General features: G+C 39.3%; 1 protein-coding gene across 2 annotated transcripts in view; it reads right to left on the reverse strand.

The window, feature by feature from the left end:
- Nucleotides 1-24,485, reverse strand: part of NBAS (NBAS subunit of NRZ tethering complex) — a 339,942-nt gene that overhangs the window by 249,202 nt on the left and 66,255 nt on the right. For both annotated transcript variants that reach the window (XM_082852122.1, XM_082852121.1), the window contains 7 exons: nucleotides 15,827-15,890; nucleotides 12,824-13,017; nucleotides 11,470-11,727; nucleotides 10,637-10,762; nucleotides 7,430-7,581; nucleotides 546-683; nucleotides 205-283 (listed from right to left, as the gene is read on the reverse strand). In XM_082852122.1, coding sequence (XP_082708248.1) covers nucleotides 205-283; nucleotides 546-683; nucleotides 7,430-7,581; nucleotides 10,637-10,762; nucleotides 11,470-11,727; nucleotides 12,824-13,017; nucleotides 15,827-15,890 — 1,011 coding nt within the window. The remainder of the gene's footprint in view (nucleotides 1-204; nucleotides 284-545; nucleotides 684-7,429; nucleotides 7,582-10,636; nucleotides 10,763-11,469; nucleotides 11,728-12,823; nucleotides 13,018-15,826; nucleotides 15,891-24,485) is intronic.

Here is a 24,485-nt window from a genome sequence, read left to right on the forward strand (position 1 = left end):
GTCTGCCTGCCGACACAGGGGACGCGGGTTCGTGCCCCGGTCCGGGAAGATCCCACATGCCGCGGAGAGGCTGGGCCGTGAGTCATGGCCACTGAGCCTGCACGTCTGGAGCCTGTCCTCTGCAGCAGGAGAGGCCGCAACAGTGAGAGGCCTGTGTACCGCAAAAATAAAACAAACAAACAAACAAAAAAAACTACTCCTTACCTCATATGTTGCGAGTCGATCTAAGTAGGTTAATAATTTCAGTCTACAACGGCAAAGTTCCTTTTGTTCCAGTGTTAACCTGTTTTGAACAACTGTATTAGGCCACTTATATTTACCTACAAGCACATTTCTCTAAGATCTAAAATAGAATAAAAATGATCAATATTGTATTAAGCCTCAAATTCATGGAACAGCACACAAAAGCACAAGGGTAAAACAATACTAAATGCATTTGATTGAAGTTGCCCAAATAATGTACAGCAATTGTCACGAGTAAAGAACACACGTAGATTACTAGGTATTTTTAAGAAATTACAAATGAACAGTAATAAATCATTTACTTTGAAAAGTTCACTAATTTAAGTAGTTCTTGTCTCTTCCTGAGCTCCTTCTTTTTCTTCTCGGCAGGCTCTTCATCAGGTGGGGAAAGCTCCTCGTAGGAGATACCATCAATGTCCATTTCACCAAGTAGTGTAAATCTGTGAGAAAAAAAGAAAACCCAAATCTGTGTATTTTTTTAAATTTCATATAGTGAAGTACCTTCTCCTACTCTGATTTTATTACATTGGTTTCTGCAGAAACAGAAACAAGCAATTATTTGAAAGAAAGCTTTTGCTATTTATTATAAGCAAAGCGATTCTTTCATTTATGTCCATAGGATGGGCAAAAAGTCATCGGTAATCATCACATGTAGAAACTCTGAATATCAAGAAAATGAAAACTGCTTACGAAAACATGGGAAGTTATAGTCACCCAATGTGAAACAGCCTATGAAGAAAACGTTGCCCAGAGTTTACGATGTGAATCACTTCTATTTAAGGTTTTAAAATGGTAATGAATGTCAGTCTCATTTAAATTACTTATCAAATACACTATCACATTATATCCCCCCAAAAGTTCCAAATGTTTGATGAACAGCAGCTCTTCTCAAATAACTTTATTACTGTTATTAACTGACATTTGTAGGGTGCTTAAAAGTTTATGAGGTGACTCCCTCTTGTGAGAGCACCGGAATCACAACAAACTGCTGAACGATCATCAACAGAAAGACACTGGAACTCACCAAAAACCCCACATCCAAAGACAAAGGAGAAGCCACAATGAGATGGTAGGAGGGGCACAATCACAATAAAATCAAATCCCAAGACAACTGGGTGGGTGACTCACAAACTGGAGAACAATTATACCACAGAACTCCACCCACTGGAGTGAAGGTTCTGAGCCCCTCCCAGGGTCAGGCTTCCCACCCTGGGGGTCTGGCAATAGGAGGGGGAATTCCTAGAGAATCAGACTTTGAAGGCTAGCCAGATTTGATTGCAGGACTTCAACAGGACTGGGGGAAACAGAGACTCCACTCTTAGAGGGCACACACAAAGTAGTGTGCGCATCGGGACCCAGGGGAAGGAGCAGTGACCCCGTAAGAGACTGAACCAGACCTACCTGCTAGTATTGGAGGGTCTCCTGCAGAGGCAGGGGGTGGCTGTGTCTCACCATGAGGACAAGGACACTGGCAGCAGAAGTTCTGGGAAGTACTCCTTAGCGTGAGCCCTCCCAGAGTCTGCCATTAGCACCACCAAAGAGCCTGGGAAGGCTCCAGTGCTGGGTCGCCTCAGGCCAAACAACCAACAGGGAGGGAACCCAGCCCAACCCATCAGCAGACAAGCAGATTAAAGTTTTACTGAGCTCTGCCCACCAGAGCAACACCCGGCTCTACCAACCACCGGTCTCTCCCATCAGGAAACTTGCACAAGCCTCTTAGATAGCCTCATCCACCAGAGGGCAGACAGCAGAAGCAAGAAGAACTACAATCCTGCAGCCTGTGGAACAAAAACCACATTCACAGAAAGATAGACAAGATGAAAAAGCAGAGGTCTATGTACCAGATGAAGGAACAAAATAAAACCCTAGAAAAACAACTAGATGAAGTGGAGATAGGCAACCTTCCAGAAAAAGAATTCAGAATAATGATAGTGAAGATAATCTAGGACCTAGGAAAAAGAATGGAGGCAAAGATCGAGAAGATGAAAGGAATGTTTAACAAAGACCTAGAAGAATTAAAGAACAAACAAACAGAGATGAACAATACAATAACTGAAATGAAAACTACACTAGAAGGAATCAACAGCAGAATAACTGAGGCAGAAGAACGGATAAGTGAGCTGGAAGAGAATGGTGGAATTCACTGCTGCGGAACAGAATAAAGAAAAAAGAATGAAAAGAAATGAAGACAGTCTAAGAGACCTCTGGGACAACATTAAACGCAACAACAATCGTATTATAGGGGTCCCAGAAGGAGAAGAGAGAGAGAAAGGACACGAGAAAATATTTGAAGAGATTATAGTCGAAAACTTCCCTAACATGGGAAAGGAAACAGCCACCCAAGTCCAGGAAGGGCAGAGTCCCATACAGGATAAACCCAAGGAGAAACATGCCGAGACACATAGTAATCAAACTGGCAAAAATTAAAGACAAAGAAAAATTATTGAAAGCAGCAAGGGAAAAACGACAAATAACATACGAGGGAACTCCAATAAGGTTAACAGCTGACTTCTCAGCAGAAACTCTACAAGCCAGAAGGGAGTGGCATGACATATTTAAATTGATGAAAGGGAAGAACCTACAACCAAGATTACTCTACCTGGCAAGGATCTCATTCAGGTTTGATGGAGAAATCAAAAGCTTTACAGACAAGCAAAAGATAACAGCACCAGCACCACCAAATCAGCTCTACAACAAATGCTGAAGGAACTTCTCTAAGTGGGAAACACAAGAGAAGAAAAGGACCTACAAAAACAAACCCGTAACAATTAAGAAAATGGTAATAGGAACATACTTATCGATAATTACCTTAAATGTGAATGGATTAAATGCTCCAACCAAAAGACACAGACTGGCTGAATGGATACAAAAATAAGACCCATATATATGCCGTCTACAAGAGACCCACTTCAGGCATAGGGACACATACAGACTGAAAGTGAGGGGATGGAAAAAGATATTCCACGCAAATGGAAATCAAAAGAAAGCTGGAGTAGCAATACTCATATCAGATAAAATAGACTTTAAAATAAAGTCTATTACAAGAGACAAAGAAGGACACTACATAATGATCAAGGGATCAATCCAAGAAGAAGATATAACAATTATAAATATATATGCACCCAACATAGGAGCACCTCAATACATAAGGCAACTGCTAACAGCTCTAAAAGAGGAAATCGACAGTAACACAATAATAGTGGGGGACTTTAACACCTCACTTACACCAATGGACAGATCTTCCAAACAGAAAATTAATAAGGAAACACAACCTTTAAATGACACAACAGACCAGATAGATTTAAATGATATTTATACGACATTCCATCCAAAAAGAGCAGATTACACTTTCTTCTCAAGTGCACACAGAACGTTCTCCAGGATAGATCACCTCTTGGGTCACAGATCAAGCCTCAGTAAATTTAAGAAAACTGAAATCATATCAAGCATCCTTTCCTACCACAATGCTATGAGATTAGAAATCAATTACAGGGAAAAAAACGTAAACACAAACACATGGAGGCTAAACAATACGTTACTAAATAATCAAGAGATCATTGAAGAAATCAAGAGGAAATCCCAAAATACCTAGAGACAAATGACAATGAAAACACGACGATCCAAAACCTATGGGATGCAGCAAAAGCAGTTCTAAGAGGGAAGTTTATAGAAATACAATCCTACCTCAAGAAACAACAAACATCTCAAATAAACAACCTAACCTTACACCTAAAGGAACTAGAGAAAGAAGAACAAACAAAACCCAAAGTTAGTAGAAGGAAAGAAATCATAAAGATCAGAGCAGAAATAAATGAAATAGAAACAAAGAAGACAATAGCAAAAATCAATAAAACTAAAAGCTGGTTCTTTGAGAAGGTAAACAAAATTGATAAACCTTTAGCCAGACTCATCAAGAAAAAAGAGGGAGAGGACTCAAATCCATAAAATTAGAAATGAAAAAGGAGAAGTTACAACAGACACCAGAGAAATACAAAGCATCCTAAGAGACTACTACAAGCAACTCTATGCCAATAAAATGGACAACCTGGAAGAAATGGAAAAACTGTTAGAAAGGTATAACCTTCCAAGGCTGAACCAGGAAGAAATAGAAAATATGAGCAGAACAATCACAAGCACTGAAATTGAGACTGTGATTAAAAATCTTCCAACAAACAAAAGCCCAGGACCAGATGGCTTCACAGGTGAATTCTATCAAACATTTAGAGAAGAACTAAACAGCTATCCTTCTCATACTCTTCCAAAATATAGCAGAGGGAGGAACACTCCCAAACTCATTCTAGGAGGCCACCATCACCCTGATACCAAAACCAGACAAAGATACTACAAAAAAAGAAAATTACAGACCAATATCACTGATGAATATAGATGCAAAAATCCTCAACAAAATACTAGCAAACAGAATCCAACAACACATTAAAAGGATCATATACCATGATCAAGTAGGATTTATCCCAGGGATGCAAGGATTCTTCAATATATGCAAATCAATCATTGTGATACACCATATTAACAAACTGAAGAATAAAAACCATATGATCATCTCAATAGATGCAGAAAAAGCTTTTGACAAAATTCAACAAGAATTTATGACAAAAACCCGCCAGAAAGTGGGCATAGAGGGAACCTACCTTAACATAATAAAGGCCATATATGACAAACCCACAGCAAACATCATTCTAAGTAGTGAAAAACTGAAAGCATTTCCTCTAAGATCAGGAAGAAGACAAGCATGTCCACTCTCACCACTATTATTCAACATAGTTTTGGAAGTCCTAGCCAAGGCAATCCGAGAAGAAAAAGATATAAAAGGAATACATATTGGAAAAGAAGTAAAACTGTCACTGTTTGCACATGACATGATACTATACATAGAGAATCCTAAAGATGCCACCAGAAAACTACTAGAGGTAATCAATGAATCTGGTAAAGTTGCAGGATACAAAATTAATGCACAGAAATCTCTTGCATTCCTATACACTAATGATGAAAAATCTGAAAGAGAAATTAAGGAAACAGTCCCATTTACCATTGCAACAAAAAGAATACCTAGGAATAAACCTACCTAGAGAGACGAAAGACCTGTATGCAGAAAACTACAAGACACTGATGAAAGAAATTAGAGATGATACAAACAAATGGAGAGATATACCATGTTCTTGGATTGGAAGAATCAATATTGTGAAAATGACGCTACTACCCAAAGCAATCTACAGATTCAGTGCAATCCCTATCAAATTCCCAATGGCATTTTTTTCAGAACTAGAACAAAAAATCTTAAAATTTGTATGGAGACACAACAGATCCCAAATAGCCAAAGCGGTCTTGAAGGAAAGAAATGGAGCAGGAGGAATCGGACTCCCTGACTTCAGACTATACTACAAAGCTACAGTAATCAAGACAATATGGTACTGGCACAAAAACAGAAATACAGATCAATGGAACAGGATAGAAAGCCCAGAGATAAACCCATGCACCTATGCTCAACTAATCTATGACAAAGGAGGCAAAGATATACAATGGAGAAAAGACAATCTCTTCAATAAGTGGTACTGGGAAAACTGGACAGCTACATGTAAAAGAATGAAATTAGAACACTCCCTAACACCATACACAAAAATAAACTCAAAATGGATTAGAGACCTAAATGTAAGACCGGACACTATAAAACTCTTAGAGGAAAACATAGGAAGAACACTCTTTAACATAAATCACAGAAAGATCTTTTTTGATCCACCTCCTAGAGCAATGGAAATAAAAACAAAAACAAACAAATGAGACCTAATGAAACTTAAAAGCTTTTGCAAAGCAAAGGAAACTACAAACAAGACAAAAAGACAGCCTTCAGAATGGGAGAAAATATTTGCAAATGAAGCAACTTACAAAGGATTAATCTCCAAAATATATAAACACCTCATGCAGCTCAATATTAAAAAAACAAACAACCCAATCCAAAAATGGGCAGAAGACCTAAATAGGCATTTCTCCAAAGAAGATATACAGATGGCCAAGAAGCACATGAAAAGCTGCTCAACATTACTAATTATTAGAGAAATGCAAATCAAAAGTGCAATGAGGTATCACCTCACACCAGTTAGAATGGGCATCATCAAAAAATCTACAAACAACAAATGCTGGAGAGGGTGTGGAAAAAAGCAAACCCTCTTGCACTGTTGGTAGGAACGTAAATTGATACAGCCACTATGGAGAACAGTATGGAGGTTCCTTTAAAAACTAAAAATAGAACTACCATGTGACCCAGCAATCCCACTACTGGGCATATACCCAGAGAAAACCATAATTCAAAAAGACACATGCACCCCAATGTTCACTGCAGCACTATTTACAATAGCCAGGACATGGAAGCAACCTAAATGCCCATCGACAGACGAATGGATAAAGAAGACGTCAGCCATAAAAAGGAACGAAGTTGGGTCATTTGTAGAGACGTGGATGGACCTAGAGACTGTCATACAGAGTGAAGAAAGTCAGAAAGAGAAAAACAAATATCGTATATTAACACATATATTTGGAACCCAGAAAAACGGTACAGATGAACCGGTTTGCAGGGCAGAAATTGAGACACAGATGTAGAGAACAAACGTATGGAGACCAAGCAAGGAAGGTGGCGGGGGGTTGTGGTGGTGGTGGGATGAATTGGGAGATTGGGATTGATATGTAGACACTAATATGTATAAAATGGATAACTAATAGGAACCTGCTGTTTAAAAAAATAAATAAAATAAAATTCAAAAAAAAAGTTTATGAGATGCTTTCACAAGACGTATAACTTAATCAAGGTAATTCTCTGAAGAAGGACACAATGCTACACATAGAGTAAGTGAACGAAGCTCAGACATGCCTACGGTGGTTCAATTCACCGGTCAGCGCACCTAGGCGCATGCCGCCTGAACCTCACACCTTAGAAACGGCCAGCATTCAATCAATGTTTGTAGAATTTGCTCTTTCCTTAGCATCAAGCTATCATATGTAAACGTATTTAACTTAAAGGAAAGAAAACTGACCTCAGATAAAAAAGCATTAATCAAAGGCAACTGCTTCATTGCAGAATAACCTAAATAAAGAAAAGTTTACCCTTTCCAATGTCTCAGCTTAAAAGTTTTTATAAAGTCACCTTTACTTCTATCCACATCTTTCCAGAACCAACCTGCCATCATCTGCTCCTTTCCCTATGGCTAGAAGAGCCTCCAGGTCTGTGCCTTTTAATCCATATTGAAGCAGTTCTTTTGCAGCATCCACATTTTCAGGAACTCTTTCCAAGCACTCATGAAGAACCCAGGATCGTTTCTTTATTTTACTCTGGATATAGAGAAAATTTCAAAACAGAGGCATTAAAGAAACCATGATATCTGAGAGCACCTGAAAACTGCCTTCTAGAATTATAAAGCTATACGTAAGAGAGTAGAGCTACCTGAAACCTTGGCCACAAGCAGCTGCTAGGGCATCTCAACATTAAAGAGCTACTTTCCTAACAGTGACTAGGACTGGGTAGAGGGCATGTGATTCCAACTGCTTTCTTTCTTCGTCTAATGAAACACACTGAAACACAAAGTTCAGTACTCTTTTTTGGAAACATAAAAAGCTCTTTCCAAACTTTTTAGTTGCTCTTTAGTTTGCACTTGGGCTATATAGAATAGTAGAAAATAAACAAGCAAGGCAAGATTTACCTTCTTGTAACAAACATGTTTAACTTTGAAACAAAACTAATGAGGCATAGCACGTCAAGGTTTTGTATTTACTTGACCATGAGATGTACTCCAAAGCGCAGATGATAATTTAATCATAAAAAGTCACGGTATGTTGTTCCTTGGAAAGACGAAGGGCCCATATGTACTTCCCTCCCAACAGCTTCCTCTGACTCCATTCAAAATTCCTGACTTGCCCTCTTCCTAGAAAGAGCCCTTGTGGATACAAATTTAGGGTAAAATCTGATTCATACTCTACACATTCCTTCATATCAATTCTTTCCTGAACTGTCTCTGAACTCACATCCCCTTCTCCACATCTATGGCCTCTGTATCAGTCCATGTCATTGACACGTAACAACTGGGACACTGCAGGAGTCTCTTGCCTTTGGCAAGGTTTCCCACCTGAACCCAAATCAATGTATCTTTCTAATCAATATGCCCCAATGTTCACCATCATGGAATCTCAGACCCAACAGACTGGTTTCCTTACAGAGCCATTCACCCAGGAAATATTTACTGAGTACTTTTTGTGTGCCAAGAAAATAGAGCAATGAATCAGCCAGGTTTAGTCACTGGCCTCATGAGTCATGCTCATTTTCTTTTAATTTGCTCATACCACTTGTCCCATTAAGAATGCCTTCCTCTCTTCTAGCTCTACTCTGAATCCTTTCAAATCCCTGCCCAAAACATCTTCACTATATGAAGACTTCCATAACCAGAGTCTATAATGATTGCTACCTTCACTGGGTTCCCACAGCATTTGTCCGCAATCTTCTTGTATGGTCATTTCTATAATGAAGGCATAAAGCTTGTCTTCTCGGTAAGATTATAAGCTCCCTAAAAGCAAAGGCCATATTTATGCCACTCCTGTACCCCTTTCATTCCTGGCATAGTGCTTTTACTCTTCACTGCCTATTTATTTTGCTGAATTAAGTATTTCCCCCAATAAAAAATGTACATAATTTGTCTCTCCTAACATTTGTCAGCTCCTTCAGAGACCAAATCTGCTTACTACTGTGTTACAGAAAAGGCCGTTAAGTGGATATACATGAACTCATGAGCTCACTGTCCTGAGTCACAAAAGAAAGAAAGATAATATAGGTTTGCTGTTCTGATATTCTAAAGAAAATACAAGCAACTTTGTCTTCTTCCTTTATTTCATTATCTTTCATGCTCTCTCAACTCTGATATCTTGCTTGTATTAACAGTTCACCTTCCCGTTTGGTTGAAGCATCAACTTCTTACACACAACTTTTTCAGATTACGTTTTCATTTACTTTTAATTACTCATGTACATGAATTTTTAGGGAAAACAACTACCATGAAAATTTCCCAACGCTTCTTAGAATATTCCTAAATGAAAAGGTATTTGCCTTCCTAAATGTCACATGAGAAGTCAGCACCTTCTAAAAATAGGTATGAGTCCAACTACTTCCTTACAAAGGTGCCAATGACTCAAATAAACAGCCAACATAGTAACTCTAACTGTGGCAGCACATAGCAGGAAGGATTTAACTGTAGGATTTAAGCAAAAAGGGGGTATTTGGCAAGTTTGATATGACAGTTATCTATTTATTGCCTCTCAGCCTCAAAAGCACTCTTCAGAGCCAGCTATGGGATAAACAGCCTTTCCCATTTGCGGCTGACACGATATTAAGCTTTGTCAACAGAGGGCGCTGCAGGCCACTGCAGAGGAAGAGGCTCTGGTCTCTAGCCCACGTGTGCGCTGGTTCTTGCTCCAGTCTTGGCAATGCCCGCAGGCGACATCTGGTGGTGCTTACTTCCCCCTCCCTCCTTTGGAAGACAACTTCCCACTTAGTGTCAGCTGCACTCCCATGGACAGATTCCTCCCCAGCAAATCCTCCCAGACACCTGAAGGGGAAGCTCCCTAAACTAGGCTCGCCTACACTCCAGGGGGAATATTTTCTTTTCAGTCCTGGCCACGGTTCCTTATCTACCAGCCTTCATGCTGGTGGGGGGCTCCCTACTTACCAGCCCCTGGGGTTTTCCGACCCCCCAACCTCAGTTCACGGCCACCCTAGCCACAGGCATCCAGCTGGCCCGTCCATCCCACCCTTCCCTGCCCGCCAGCCTTGGCTACTGTGGACCAGCCGTGGCCTCAGGCATTCCAGCGAACTGCTCGTCCGTCCAATGTGCTGCAACCACTCCTTGGCCAATGAAGCCTGAATCCCAGCCCAGGGGGAGCCCTCCCTTCCGAGTTTGTTCCCTCCTTGGGTACATGCCGTTCAGCCCCAAGGTATTCCTTAGAGTTCTCTTTGCCCTCATATAGTAAATCTCTTGTTGCTAGAAAATATTAATTGTCCATATTAAAACTGTTCCTGTTCAAATTATTGTGTGGTTCCTGGCTTCTGACAGGACCTTGACTGATGGAGGTGAACAGAGGTTAACTGAGGTAGATGAAGGGAAAGGATTAGGCCAAGACCAGGCAGTTGGCTGGTTTATCAGTGAATATTGGTCACATGTCTTCTGCACCAACATCTAGCTGCAGGGCCAACAGAACCTGATAAGATAATTTTTCAAGGTAGAATAAAACACTTCATATAGAAAAGTCAGCAGTGAAAAGTACTCCAACATGAAGCCCTACAGCCAAAAGTTTTTCCATAAGTTTGAATTTTACTGCATGTTCCCCAAAATCTTAAACATACCAAGTAATTCTGAATTGAAGCAATGTTGACAGCTGACTTCCTCCACTGCCTCTGATACACCAGGTCAGTATCCAGGCCGTAGGTCTGAGCCAGAGACAAGGCTTCTTCATACTCTTCACTTTCGATCTTTGGACAAGGAAATGGAACACGAATGTGACATTACCGAGCAGTTTGCTGTCAAAATGATGACAGAATGAACGATGATAGCGTAGGTCACTCCTAACCACCTTCATGTGCACTGTGGCCCCAGAAGCTCACAAACATGACAAGGGGCAGAGAGATCAAGCATTTCTTTTAAGCGCTTTAACAGAAAGATGAGAAAAGGAGGTGAAATACCCATGGTTATAAAGTAAAATGGCAAAACCAGGACCAGCAGGGCGGCCCGACTCCTCCTCCAGGACTCCGCTTGTGACAGTGCAGCACAAACACGTGGAATACTCAGTGTTGATCAAATCTGCTTCCCAAGCAAACCCCAGACTAGAAAGCAAGTCTGCGGTTCTTCCCTCATCTGCTGCAGTCTGAGGAGACAGCTGTACTTCAACACAGAGGAAGTGAGAGCTGAAGGCCACACGACGTGGAGCCAAAACCTGGGCGGAGCCAAGCGGACAATCGGTCCACACGAACTCACCTCCCACCCACTGCTCGACTGTGACTGCGCAGGCGCAAAGCCCAGCATTATTCTCAGCAGCGTTACCATACTGACACAGCTAAGACGTCAACGATAATAACGATCCCTCTTTAAATTTCTTCCTTTATTAAAAAAGAAGTTTTTTCTCAATAGAGGCAAATCACATCTGATGCTGTGACCGTGTATAGTAAGGAGACACCCTCACCTTCCTCTGGTAGAGCTCCTCTGGGGTCGTAGACCGCAGGCTCACCAGGCGGTAGTTTTTAGTAATGGTTCGCGGGCGTTTCCGGGCTGGTGCGAAGCGCTCCATCTCGGTCACTAAGTACAAGCCCTGTTTTATATAACCAAAGTAGCGAGCCTTGGCAGATGTCTCCTGATCGGAATCTGAATCCTCTTCTCCTTCAACTTCTTCTCCCGCCCTCGTCTCCAAACGAGATCGTTTGGGGGCAAGTTTAATCTCGCACTGAATTGAAACAGGAGATGTTAAGTGAATAGTGAGGAACTAAAGATAAGTTTTTAGAGCTAATGAGAAAAATATTTTTAATTCTACTCTGGTTTGATTCATTACATCAGCCGTGGGATTAAAACTAAGAATGGAATTCAAAGAAACCCAACAACAAATGCTATATATTTACATCAATAGATCCAGAAATAAGCATAGAAGTTATTGGCTCCAAATCTCTAAAACTAAAGCCTGTTTTAATAACAGGTCATTAATATGGTCTTGTAAAATATATACCTGGTAATTACTTTAGGGAAATAAAGGAGTTGAGAATGTTAATTTCTTTCTTTTTGATATTTTTGTACCTGCTGTGAAAAGACGATTTTTTCCATCTATTTAGCAACATGAACCTGAAGGTATTTATTTGCTTTATCAAGCATAGCTCCCCAACTTTTAAACAATGTCTTCACAAAGTTCTGAGTCTGAAGGCTGCCTGTTAACGATAACTTTCATTCCAGACCTAACACAGTTGCCTTCAATTTTAAGCCCTGGTTCTCTTTAAAGCACATCCAAACTTAAGGGGAGAAGACATTTGTCAGTCTGCACTGAAGTGAAGGCTATTGAAGGCCATTACCTTGAAAGACTTAAAATAATTTTAAATGACCAAAACATAACTTTAAAATATTAGCCTCTTTTCAAAATTTTTGTCATGATAAACAAGTTTTTCTTAATAAAAGAACCAAAAGTTTTAAGCTGTCATATTTCATAGGAATAGGTTAAAGACTGCATTTCTTAGGTAGTGATATTATTTATATTTTTAAGATAACTAATCCAGGAAAAAGAAAAAAGCTATCATGTCAATGAGGAAGAAAGGCTTTACAGAGAGCAAAATGACTCTAAATGTTCTTCATTCTTATACAAATGCACTTTTTTAAATTGTCTAAACAATAGATCTTTTTTATACTGCACTCAAGTTCTGATTCCAATAACAAATTTTTCTTTTTAAAGACAAGATTAAATAATGGGATAACCAAAATTAAAGTCAGATATTTAGATTTGGGGGGTAATAAATGTTTACTCTCAAACACACTGATTGCTTTAAAAGGGAAAGCATTACCTCCAAAATCAAAAATCCCCCATCATGGGTAGCAGTGACTTGAGGGGATGGTTCAAACCATTCACAGGATTTTCCCAGTAAATTCTTCAAAGTTTTCACCGACGAAACAGTCAAAGCACCAGAGCAGCGAGCCAAAATCACTGCACTGTCCACCCACCAATTCACATCTACCAGTGGGTAGAAGGACTCTTTATCTAATGGGGGAAAGTAAACCAATACAAATCCGTCCATCAGTGTGGTTTAAATACAACACACTTAGTCCAATAATCAATTTTAAAACCATGTGAGTCCTAAAGGTACGACAAATAATAAGAAAAATTAAAATGTACGTCACCACTCAGATTTTTACTCAAGTAGAAGATACAAAATGGTAATTTATTTAATGAACATCTGAATGCCAACAATTTGCCAAAGTCCAAAGTTCTTGGGATGCAGAGGTAAATATATTAAGGTCTTTCTGCTCAAAAAATGAAAAATATTCAGAGATATGTCACCATTTTCAACATATAAAAAAAAGGTAGGTGTGTACTGAGAAATGGCAGACTCAGGAAGAACTCTGACCTTCCTCTGGAGCAGGTCCTAAGATCCTCATGTGAGAGGTACCTTCTTTATATCTGGAGGAAAGGAGCATCCTTATCTCCAAAGACGGAGGAGGGAAGCCAAGAAAAATGGAAACAAACAGGCCTTGCTAAGTTCCTCCCAGTTTACTACCCTTAGCTCAGACCCTTTTGTCTCTCATGTCTTTCTACAACTTTCCACTCTTCACCCAACCTAGTATAAAACTGATCAGGTGTAACTGTTCCTCAGGTCTTCATTTCCTTATGAAGGCTCCTGTGTCCCTAAAACATATTAAGTAAATGTGTATGCTGTTTTCTTTTTGTTAGTCCAATTTACTGGGTCTCAGCTGGAGAATCTAGTAGGGTAGTAGGAAAAAGAACTTCTTCCTCCTCTATACTTGCAACTAATCAGAAAGAGGAAAACATATTCAAGACCAGTAAGGAATTGCAGGGGTTGGGGGAGGGTGGATAGAACTGAACTGTGGTTCACCAAATTGAGGCATTCAAAAGGAAATGGCATGATATTTACTATAATTTTATTGCCCTTTTATACCACTTGTTCCACTAAGGATCTGACGAGGTTTAAAGGTAATACATACAAAGTACACCATAAATTTTAAAATATATGTAAACATTTGACTAAGGAGATAGAGATTTTAAAATAGGAGGTCAATGGAATTCCCTGGCAGTCCAGCAGTTAGGACTGGGCACTTTCACTGCCGTGGGCATGAGTTCGATCCCTGGTTGAGGAACGAAGATCCCAGAAGCCGCGCAGCATGGCCAAATTAAAAATAAAATAAAATAGGAGGTTAACTCCATGAGAATAACTCATTATTTTAATTAAAAAACAAAAACCATGAAAACTCAACATTTTCTTCCGATTTAAGCCTAAAGCAATCTATATAAATAAGGAATTCCAAGAAAACATGAAAAGCAGTGTTCCTAGGCTTACAGCTTAATGTAATGCGGGATGGAAAGGAGCAAATCATTTAAATATGCAGCCAACCTTCTAATTTGACAAATTATATTTTTTCTCAGAAATGTTTTTCTGAATGAGTATTTCGGATGATTATTTAACAAAAGCGAATACGTGAACATGACACGTGATATTAACAAATCAATACTTTCAGGGTCTTTAAATGTGAATTAGAAGCATAATTTAATAAGGATTTTGAACCTTGTAACTATCACTAATTTCATAGGAGACATTTAAAAATTCAGCAGTGTTTAACTTGGGGAGTTTCACCTGAAGAAAAAGGAACCAATTACTCAAAGTAACTCTTAATATTTTAATTTTTGTTTTTAATTTTAATCTACCAATTAAATAATCACTTGCTTTTAATTAAATGTAAATACTGGGTTTCTTTTCTATTTATAAAAGTAATACATGCTCACCGCTAAAAAAAAAAAAAATGCTTATATATGGAGATGTATGAAAAGAAAGAGAAGGTCCCTCCAACCTCTCATTACCTACCATCTACCACACCGGCACCCCAGTCCCAAAGATAACTACTCAGAGTCTACCCTTTGAGGAGTCCCTTTCTGCTATCCCCTCCATGCTCATTTACAAAGGAGCACGCTTACGAGCTTTGAACTCAGTGTGCCAACTCCACGCTGGCCTGTGGAGGGAGAGCCATGCTGCATGCCACAGGCTCTGCCTCAGCCTTGGGAAAACTCAAAATATTAACACCTGACGGTCAGCAAGCTGGATCTGTTGCCTTGTCCCCGTCCTATGAAATCTTGGTGTTCCTTCCAAAGTGAAGCAGAAGTATCTAGAGACTTTTTTATATGTAGGGTAGCCGAATATGCCACCCCAAAATGTGCCACTGTGGCATAATGATTATTTTGGGCTAGAGGCCACTGAGAAGCAGACACAAGAAAAGCTCCCTGCCCTCAACCTATTTGCGTAAAAGGAGGACATAAATTTACAAAGCTGTGCCCCTCTCTGCTCTCTACCACGAAGGACAAGAGTTCATCACTGGAGACAAATTTAGACCCTTATGAGCCCAGAGACAGCACCGAAGGAATCTACATAACTAACTACTGCTTATCTTCCATTACTTTCCCCACATACTTGCCTTCCCACAATTTGCCACTCCTAGAAACTCCAACTGCTTTCCCTTTGTCTTGTCACTTCCCTAAAAATTGACTGTTTCTTTGTTTAGATGCTGTATAAGCACAATTTCCAACCATCCCTCGGAGTTACTCATCCCTGGGTACCCCCGTGTATAAACTCAGTGTACGTGCTAATAAACTTCTGCTTGCTTTTCTCTTATTAATCTGTCTTTTGTCAATCTAATTTTACAGATCCCCAGCCAGAGAACCTAGGATAGTAGAAAGAAAAGGAGTTTTCCCTCCCCTATATATATCATACCATCTAAAAAGCACCTTTATTAAACAACACGAGTCTCTTAAGGTTTTAATCATCATACATCATAAAACTCACCTTTGATTTTTTTTCTCTTCTCAGTAGAGAGTCTCCAATCAGGATTAAGGTCATCATAGCCTGGCTGAATTTGAAAAACAGGACATAAATTCTTGGATCAACAAGGTAAGAAAATTATGAGAACATCACCAAGAACTTTGGAGTTTTTTTTTAACAAAATACAGAAATGTTGCTTTCCTTTCATCTCTTAGTTACACCTAGTTGAAATCTATTCCTCTCCAAGATCTTGAAAAGCAATTGTTCTTATACCTAAGATGTGCACATGCAAGTACTGTGACTCAGTTTAATGAAGAAAGTAGCATGAATAAGAACCGTGATGGCAAGCATACAATTCATACAAATGAAAGCAGGATACACTAACAATTCTGCACGCACACACACACACACGCACACACACACACGCACAACTGCACACTGGGAGAATAGACACGCTGTTGTGAATGAAACACCAGCTTGGATGTAAGAGCTACCCTGCCACTCGTAAGGCAAGCAACCCTCCAGGTCTCAGTTCCCACAGCTCTGAGGTTGGACTCCACAACTTCCATGTCATCCCCAGTTCTAACTTTCTATGACTGAAAACCTATTGGACTAAGTCAAAAAATATAACCATGCAATCCTCAAATTCAATACATTCACAGTCTAATCTCATGGCAACACAATGCCCTGCCCACCTTTGTGAACGTCAGGACACACCACGATCTCTCAAGCATCACAAAACAACAGAGATTAAGCCACTGCCAGACATTTCCCAGGCCCACGTTAACTCCATAACCTCCAGAATCACAATAGTACGGGGGGAAAAAACAACAAAATATCAGTTGGGGGTTATCTGAAATCTGAAGCCTCAAAAAAGTGATGCTGTACTTATGTCAAAATGTGCTTTTTCATCTTATGCAACAGAATATGCATATATGTTTTATTACCAAGTTATCAGTGGCTTATACATTACGGTATTAAAACTGATATTTCTGAGAGAACTTTCTGCTCTCCACTACTATACGTCGCCCAGAGCAGACCCTGAGAACAGAAGATATAATTCGTTAACTCTGTCAGAAAAAAGTTGCCATAAAAGGCTATTTATATACTAGGCGAAGAAATGGATTGTCCTTAAGTATAAAAAAAAAAATTAAGTTTCAAAAAATTAGAATAAGGTACGTATTACTGAAAATAATCAACTAAATTAAAATCTTATTTGACCATTACAAGGCACCTTAGAAGTTTCAGTAGCTCCGAACCACCAGCTGCACCTCCACCAACAGCACCAGAGGCGTGCCAGCATTTGTTTACGTGATGCCATGTGTGCGCCCCCACGTACACTCTGGAGTACACAAGGAAAGTACGGGATAACACTTTAAAACTTTAAGCCCCACAAACAACAATTACGATTCAGCCTTGGGTAAATTTAAGGACGTCTAGATTACAAAGAAATTTAACAAGAACTCTTGAGAAAAAAATGTAAAAAGAAGTCCTCTCATTGGCATAAGCACTTTGAGAATTCAAAGTGTGCTTGTCTTCATCCAAGTCAACGATGAGCAAGAGGACCATGAACAAGTGGTACTAGTCTAGTAGAGCCAATCTCCACACTCTGGGACTAGACTGTTCCATGCAGATTGCTTAAATAATGGGTATCTCTTGTGAAACCAATTTTAAACCCAAGGTGAAGATTTGTTCCTCTGTATTCAGGACTGTTAGTCATCCTTGTACTCCCACGTCTATCAGTGCCCACCCCTGTCACAGTAGTAAAATGCTGAATGAGGGAATGAACTAATTAATCCTTTGAATCACTGAGCTCTAAGTAGAATGTCTAAGCTATAGAAAAATTAGTTGACATAGTACAAATATTCCTACACCTTCTCAAAAGTGTGGTTTCTTCTGCTATTTGGTCAATGAATACTGTGCACTTACGCTATGAAAGAAAGAAGAAAAAAAAATCAGACATTATACGCCCTCTACTCAAGCACACAGATGGCTGAGAAGTGGGTACAACTAACTATAACCGAAGGTCAAATTCGATAACTGCCCAAAAAAGAGGTATAGAGAAAAGTGCTAAGGGTCTTCAAAGGATGAAGAGATCATTTTGGACATGGGCTTGAGAAAGATGAAGGGAGTTCAAGAGGATCAAAGAAAGCCTGATGGTGATATATATGTTTATGGCTGGATAAGACCTGGATGTGGAAAATGGGTGGAGGACAACGTTCCAGTGGGAGACCACAGTGTGCACAGAAGGACACAGGTAGGGAAAGACTAAGCTTATTCAGGAAAAAAAAGTAGGCCAGGGGCTTCCCTGATGGCACAGTGGTTGAGAGTCCGCCTGCCGATGCAGGGGACATGGGTTCGTGCCCTGGTCCGGGAAGATCCCACATGCCACGGAGTGGCTGGGCCCGTGAGCCATGGCTGCTGAGCCTGCGCGTCTGGAGCCTGTGCTCCGCAACAGGAGAGGCCACAACAGTGAGAGGCCCGCATACCTGGGAAAAAAAAAAAAAAAAAAGTAGGCCAAAGTACGGGACTACAACGCATCATATTCTAATTATATGCATTTTTGTTTGTTTTAGGGTTTGGGGGGGAGAAGAGGATTAATGAAATCTTTTTTTTTCATTGTGGTGAAATAAACATAAAATTAACCATTTTTAAATGAATAATTCAGTGGTATTGAGTACGTTCACAATGTCTGCCACCTCCATCTAGTTCCGAAACATTTTTATCCCTTCAAAATAAAGCTTAGGCATTAAGCAGTTACCCCCTTTCCCCTTTCCCCAGCCACAGCCACCACCAATGTGCCCTCGATCTCTGTGGATTTACCTATTCTGGGTATTTTGTACAAATGAATTCAAACAACCTTTTGTGTCTGGCTTCTTTCACTTATCATAATGTTCTCAAGGGCCATCCAAGTTGTGGCATGGATTGGTAGTTCATTCCCTTTTTATGGCTGCATAATATTCTATCGCAAGTATATACCACAATTTGTCCATCCTTCTGTTAGCAGACATTTGGGTTGTTTCCAGCTTGCGGCTGCTGTGAACATGTATGTGAATGTACTTGTTTGACTACCTGTTTTAAATTCTTTGGGGTATATACCTGTCTGTACTTTTGTCTTAGAAGTACACAGCAATTCAGTCTATATATCTGAACTAAGCGTTCAACTTCACAATATGTGGGAGTTTGATGAAATTATCTGTACAGTATATTTAAGAAAGAAGCCCAAACAAAATCCCAAACTTACCTCTGCCTCAGGCAGAGGTGGCCTGCCAGACCAGCAACCTGACAGCTTGTCCCTTGCTGCTTTCTATACTGACATTCCCACTGCTCCCTTATACTATTCAAACTGGCCCCAACTTACCACCCTTCAGAGCCAAGGACTCTGTGAGGAGAACCATGATCTGGCTGTGCTTTATGACATCTGATTCAAATGCTGCAGGCTGCTACTTTGAAGACAGGATCACCAAGCTCCCAAGACCCCCACGAAAGCGGGGGGTGGGGGGTACTCAGTCCCAGTACTATGTTGATATATCCTGAGCAGCAGCCTCCATGCCACTCCCCTCTGCATGACGTGCTACCGTATGTCTGAAAACAGCCTCAGGTGCCCTCACTTTACAGGGCAGCAGTAGCCTAGAGGAGGATGTCCTAAGGATACACTTATAGATTTTGTTCAGAGAGGCTATTATGGCTACAGCATACACCTTACATCTGTTTTCTTCAGATTTAAGGATTTTATTTGCTGACTTTTCTTTTTCTTTTTTTACAGCTGGAAGCTAAATATAACAAAGACCTTGTTGCCAACAGCATAAAAGAAACCTTTAAATGTTTATTCATTCCACAAACATTTATTATTAGTATTTAATACACCAAGTCCTTTGTTAGCTCTCAGGGAAGAAATGTATATTCAATTCAGTGCCTCCTCTCAAAGAGCTGACAGTCTAGTGAAGTTGTGAAAACAGCTGTGGTTTAGATCACTATTAATGACATGAACTGTTATCTTCCCATTTATCCTTCACTGATTCATCCACTTAACAAAATTAGGCCAGTACCTACTGTGTGTCAAAGAGAAAATACAATCAAATGGAAAAGGTTAGTTTTGTGTCTACTACATCCAAGTAAGTACAGATAAGCAATAAAGCTTCTTCAGAGAACAATTAAGGCCAAAAATGAGATGTAAATATATAAACATAACATACGGGAAATGTTTGAAATGAAAATCAGTTTGGCAATTTTACTATATATTCCAAACATGAACAAAACTTAATACAGATTTCTAGCCAGATGGATTTTCATACTGATAATGAAAGCCAAAGTATTTAATCAACTAAAAACTGGATAGAAGTAAATCAGAATGGGCACTTCCAAACTATCTTTAATCATTAGATTTTACAGAGAAAATACTCATTCAAAGAAAGCATATTATGAAAACTAATAAAGTAGCGTATTGCTTGAAGAAAGGCCCAGATAAGCTGAATTCACAATTTGGTAAAAGACTCTAAGTCTGTATAGTGCAACAGAAACATTAGTTTTTTTCTCAGGCAATGTTTAAGGTAAAGTTATAAGCTAACTATACACTATATATTATATACTCTATTTTAAACTAATTGGCTTTCCGTTCATTCCCCAGAGTAGTCACAAAGAAATCCAAAGCCTGTCCTACCTGGCTGACCCAAGGTCACTTGATTAAACTGGACAAATGAGAAAAGAGCAGCTGTTTTAAGTGTTTTTCAGCTGTTTAAGAGTTCTTCAGTGATTTTCAGCCAGTGATGAATACGCAAAGCGACACCATACATTTGATAAGTGACAATATTATACCTCTCGCTTATTAATGTTTTCACATTCCCAGTGTCTCTACATAATGAACTGCACAACTCCAGGTGTCATTCGTATAAACCACACGGGCGATCTCTCCCTGTTTTCCATTAACATCTTAACTAGTACCCAATCTGCCCACTTGAAGTCAGCATTTCTAAATATAAGCACTGTAAGAAGATTCTCTGGAAAAAAGTCTTGACCTACGAAGTCAGAGGACCTGAGTCAAAATGGAACATTGATTCTAACATTTAGTGATCTAAGTTAATTTCTTTTAACACTACTCCCATCTCTTAAAACGAGTATAAAAACATTTTTTACTTAACAGGGTTTTTTGTGAAGTAAATGCGAGAGATGAAAATTGCTGTTGACAGCCAAGCCTTACTATACAAAGACTACTTATTCCCAACAATCCCCCTCCCCAAAACCACCAACTGAAGTAGGCACCATTCCTCTGAGCTTATCTTCTCATAATATTAACATGTTATTTTATTAATGTGTTTATAATTTCCCTTGCAAGACTATGAATGTCCTAAGGGCAAGGATTGTGACTTATTGCATTTTCTACTGTAGTACTTGGTAGAGATTCAAATACTTGAACTTTATTATTTTATGATAATTATTCTGAATAAAGTAACAACCTACCCTTGATAGCACTGTTACATGCAAGCTTTATAACATTTACTCTAATGCACTATTACTTTTATTTAAGTATAGTTTATGTACAATATTATATGTTACGGGTATACAACATAGTGGTTCACAATTTTTAAAGGTTATACTCCACTTACAGTTATAAAATACTGGCTATATTCCCTGCGTTGTACAATATATCCTTGTAGCTTATTTCATACATAATAGCTTGTACCTCTTAATCCCCTACACATATCTTGCCCCTCCCCTCTTCCTTCTCACTACTGGTAACCACTAGTTTGTTCTCTATAGCTGACTAGTACACTAGATTTTAATTACTCTCTTCATACATTAAAGTCAAATCTAAAATGTCCAAATATCCAATGTGATTCCTCCCCGGAATATAGGTGAAAGGCTCAAACAAAGTATGGTTGTTCAAACTTCTTTTGCTGGACAAGGAGTTACCACCCTCACCTCATGTCACCACATCATAAGTACTGTGATATGATATCTATCATAAAGTTAAGGGTTCACCAATGACAGACTTTCTCAATTACCTATTCTAGTATTTGGTACACACTAATTAGCTCAAGAGTTCAACACATCTGAGAAGGCTGAAGAAATCCGTGTTACATTCGCAGAGAAAAAGAATTTGTCTCTGTTCTTTTGAAGGTCACATCAAATAAAGCCTAATAAAAAACCTAACAAACAGGGTTTTTCCCACCTTTTATAAAGTGTATTTATTTTCTTACATGGTCATGGAAAGAGCGTGGACATCAGAGCCAGAGAGCTATGAAATCAAATCTCAGTTCTCCTGCTGACTTGCTGAAAAACCCTAAGACAAAATTAGTGCTCAGTAAATAATAATAGAGGTTATTATTAGAGTAAATTTTATAAAAGTTGCAAGACTATGTGTACATGTACCTCAACCCTACTGAGCTTTATACGCCTAGATTAAGTGTATCAAAAGAAAGCAGAGCATTCTGTGAAAACGATGAAGGCTCACAGGAGTTTGTTTATGATGCAATGAAGTTCACAAAGTAAAACAGAAAGGGTTGGACCAAAGTAGCGAGCAGGAGAGGAGGGCTCAGGGCACAGGTACAAAGCAGCGGAACGACCAGACTAGAAAAGATGGCAGGTTAAGTGAAGGAGCTTTTGCATTGTGATCACAACCTTGGAACAGATAAAATTAAATGCCCTCCCTGTTCTCAACTTTGGACAAAAATTTATTTTGAGGCTAGCACTGGCAGGGGTCTCAGAGGGCCAAGTCTGTCCTATCCAGCTAGTTTTTCCAGGTGCTGAGCAGCAGCAGGAAAGGGAGGGGTTGGCAGCCACCGGCCTGTGATGGGATGTGCTCTGGAATGAGGATGTGCCGAGCAGCCTTGGTGATGGCAACCAGGTCCATGGTTTTCAGCTCTGTGAGCCCCAAATCCCGTTTTTTTCCAGTTTACTCAAGCATTCAAGGGAGATAATTTATACCAACCAAATCAGAAGAAACTGATAGGTAAGCCCAAAAAGGTGTAAATTATAATAAAAGATACAACTAGCTTGAGGAGTTGTATCATCATACAGTCTGTCTGCAGACTGTAGGGTGGGGGGGAGCGCTGGATCAGAGCCACAGACGTAAGGTGGAAACTCCTTGAGGTACAACCGAAAAACCAGGCTTCAGCAATTCCTGATGAACTGCCTTCTAAACTCGCAGCATATTTCTGTTCAAAAGACTCTCCCTAAGACAACACTAGAGACAAATTTCTGGCCTGAACTCATGTCCTCCCACCGTGCATCTCTGTTGCCATTTCCAAATTCCCTTCCTTTCTTGTCACATTACCTTTCTCATGGCCTATTCCAAACGACTGAGATATTTACATTTACTCATTCCTGAGTTTCAAGATTTTTTAACAATTTTTGTGTTTTTAATAGAATCATTATAAAAACCCAATGAATAACATTCATGGGCTAAAGAGTAATGAATTATAATGAAACTGATTGGCAACTAACGATAAAAATGTCTAACCAGTTAAAAATTCAAGTATATGCCAATAAGGACTACAAGAGATGCAGGTTATCTTTGCATGTAAAAAAAAAAAAAAAAAGGTACCCATAATTTCAGAAAACGAAACAGCATACTAATGAATTTTTTTTAATAGTCCTTGTGCTATATGTACGACATTCTAGGACACTCACAAGATGAAATATTAAGTGTGCTTCAGAACTTGACCAATATTTCTATTCCAAATGACTAATATTCAAAGTGTTCACCTTTTAAGAAAAAACTTGCTCAAATGTAAAATTTCCCATATATAATAGAACATCAGGGTCTTCCCAAATAACAAAAGCTAAGTATCTTAACACTACACATTGATAACCATGAAAAATGCACCGTACCTTCTGGATCAATGATCTGATGACCCTAGCTGAATACATTAAAAAAACAGTTTTGAGAGCTGGTCCACTCCACTTCTAGAGTGAAGATATAAGTCAACTTAGCTCTCATTTCAGAGGAGACAGAAACAATGTCCCTCTACTTGGCTACTGAGGTTGATAACTGAGGAGGATCTCTTTCTTCTATTTAGAACAAATCTAGATCCAGTAAGTAAGACAGAGTAGCAGAGATGTGGAGACCAAATTAAATTCAACACTGTGAGGAACTGGGCGGGGGGAAGGCGGGGGGAGGGAATCTTCCTACAATTGTGTCTAAGAGAAAAAATTGAAGAACAGCAAAAACAAATGAATTTAAGCCTGTGAAAAGAGTATGAAAATGTAGAGCCCCTTTCTCTTTTCCTCTATTCTGAGAAATACAAAATACTGTTTGCTTATGAAGAATTCTTTTATAGTGCAGTTTGATGAAATGAAATTCAAAACAATGCTAATAAAAAGACCCTGATCCACTCAGACCTTCCAGGGAATATGCTCCTTTCTTAGAATCACAGAAGTACCCACCAGAGCTGGTGACAGGATACTCTACAGGGAAGGGGAACGGGAATGTGAGGGAAGAAGAACTAACACTCAAATTGCTGGCAGGCAAAATTATCTTCAGAGCAGTGAAAGATTTATAACATAAGCTGTATCTAACTGAGAAGATTTTTCTTAAATCTTCACTCTATCACAACGTGTGGCATTAAACGAGCATTATACCTTACCTGCCCATCCTGATTTTAGATTACAATAGACATTGATACTATCCGTCACTAAACAACTCAATTGTTTAATTCTCAAACGCTGTTATTTCCAGACACTA

This window comes from Leucopleurus acutus, assembly GCF_964270905.1.
Source record: "Leucopleurus acutus genome assembly, chromosome: 12".
NCBI classification, from domain to species: Eukaryota; Metazoa; Chordata; class Mammalia; order Artiodactyla; family Delphinidae; genus Leucopleurus; species Leucopleurus acutus.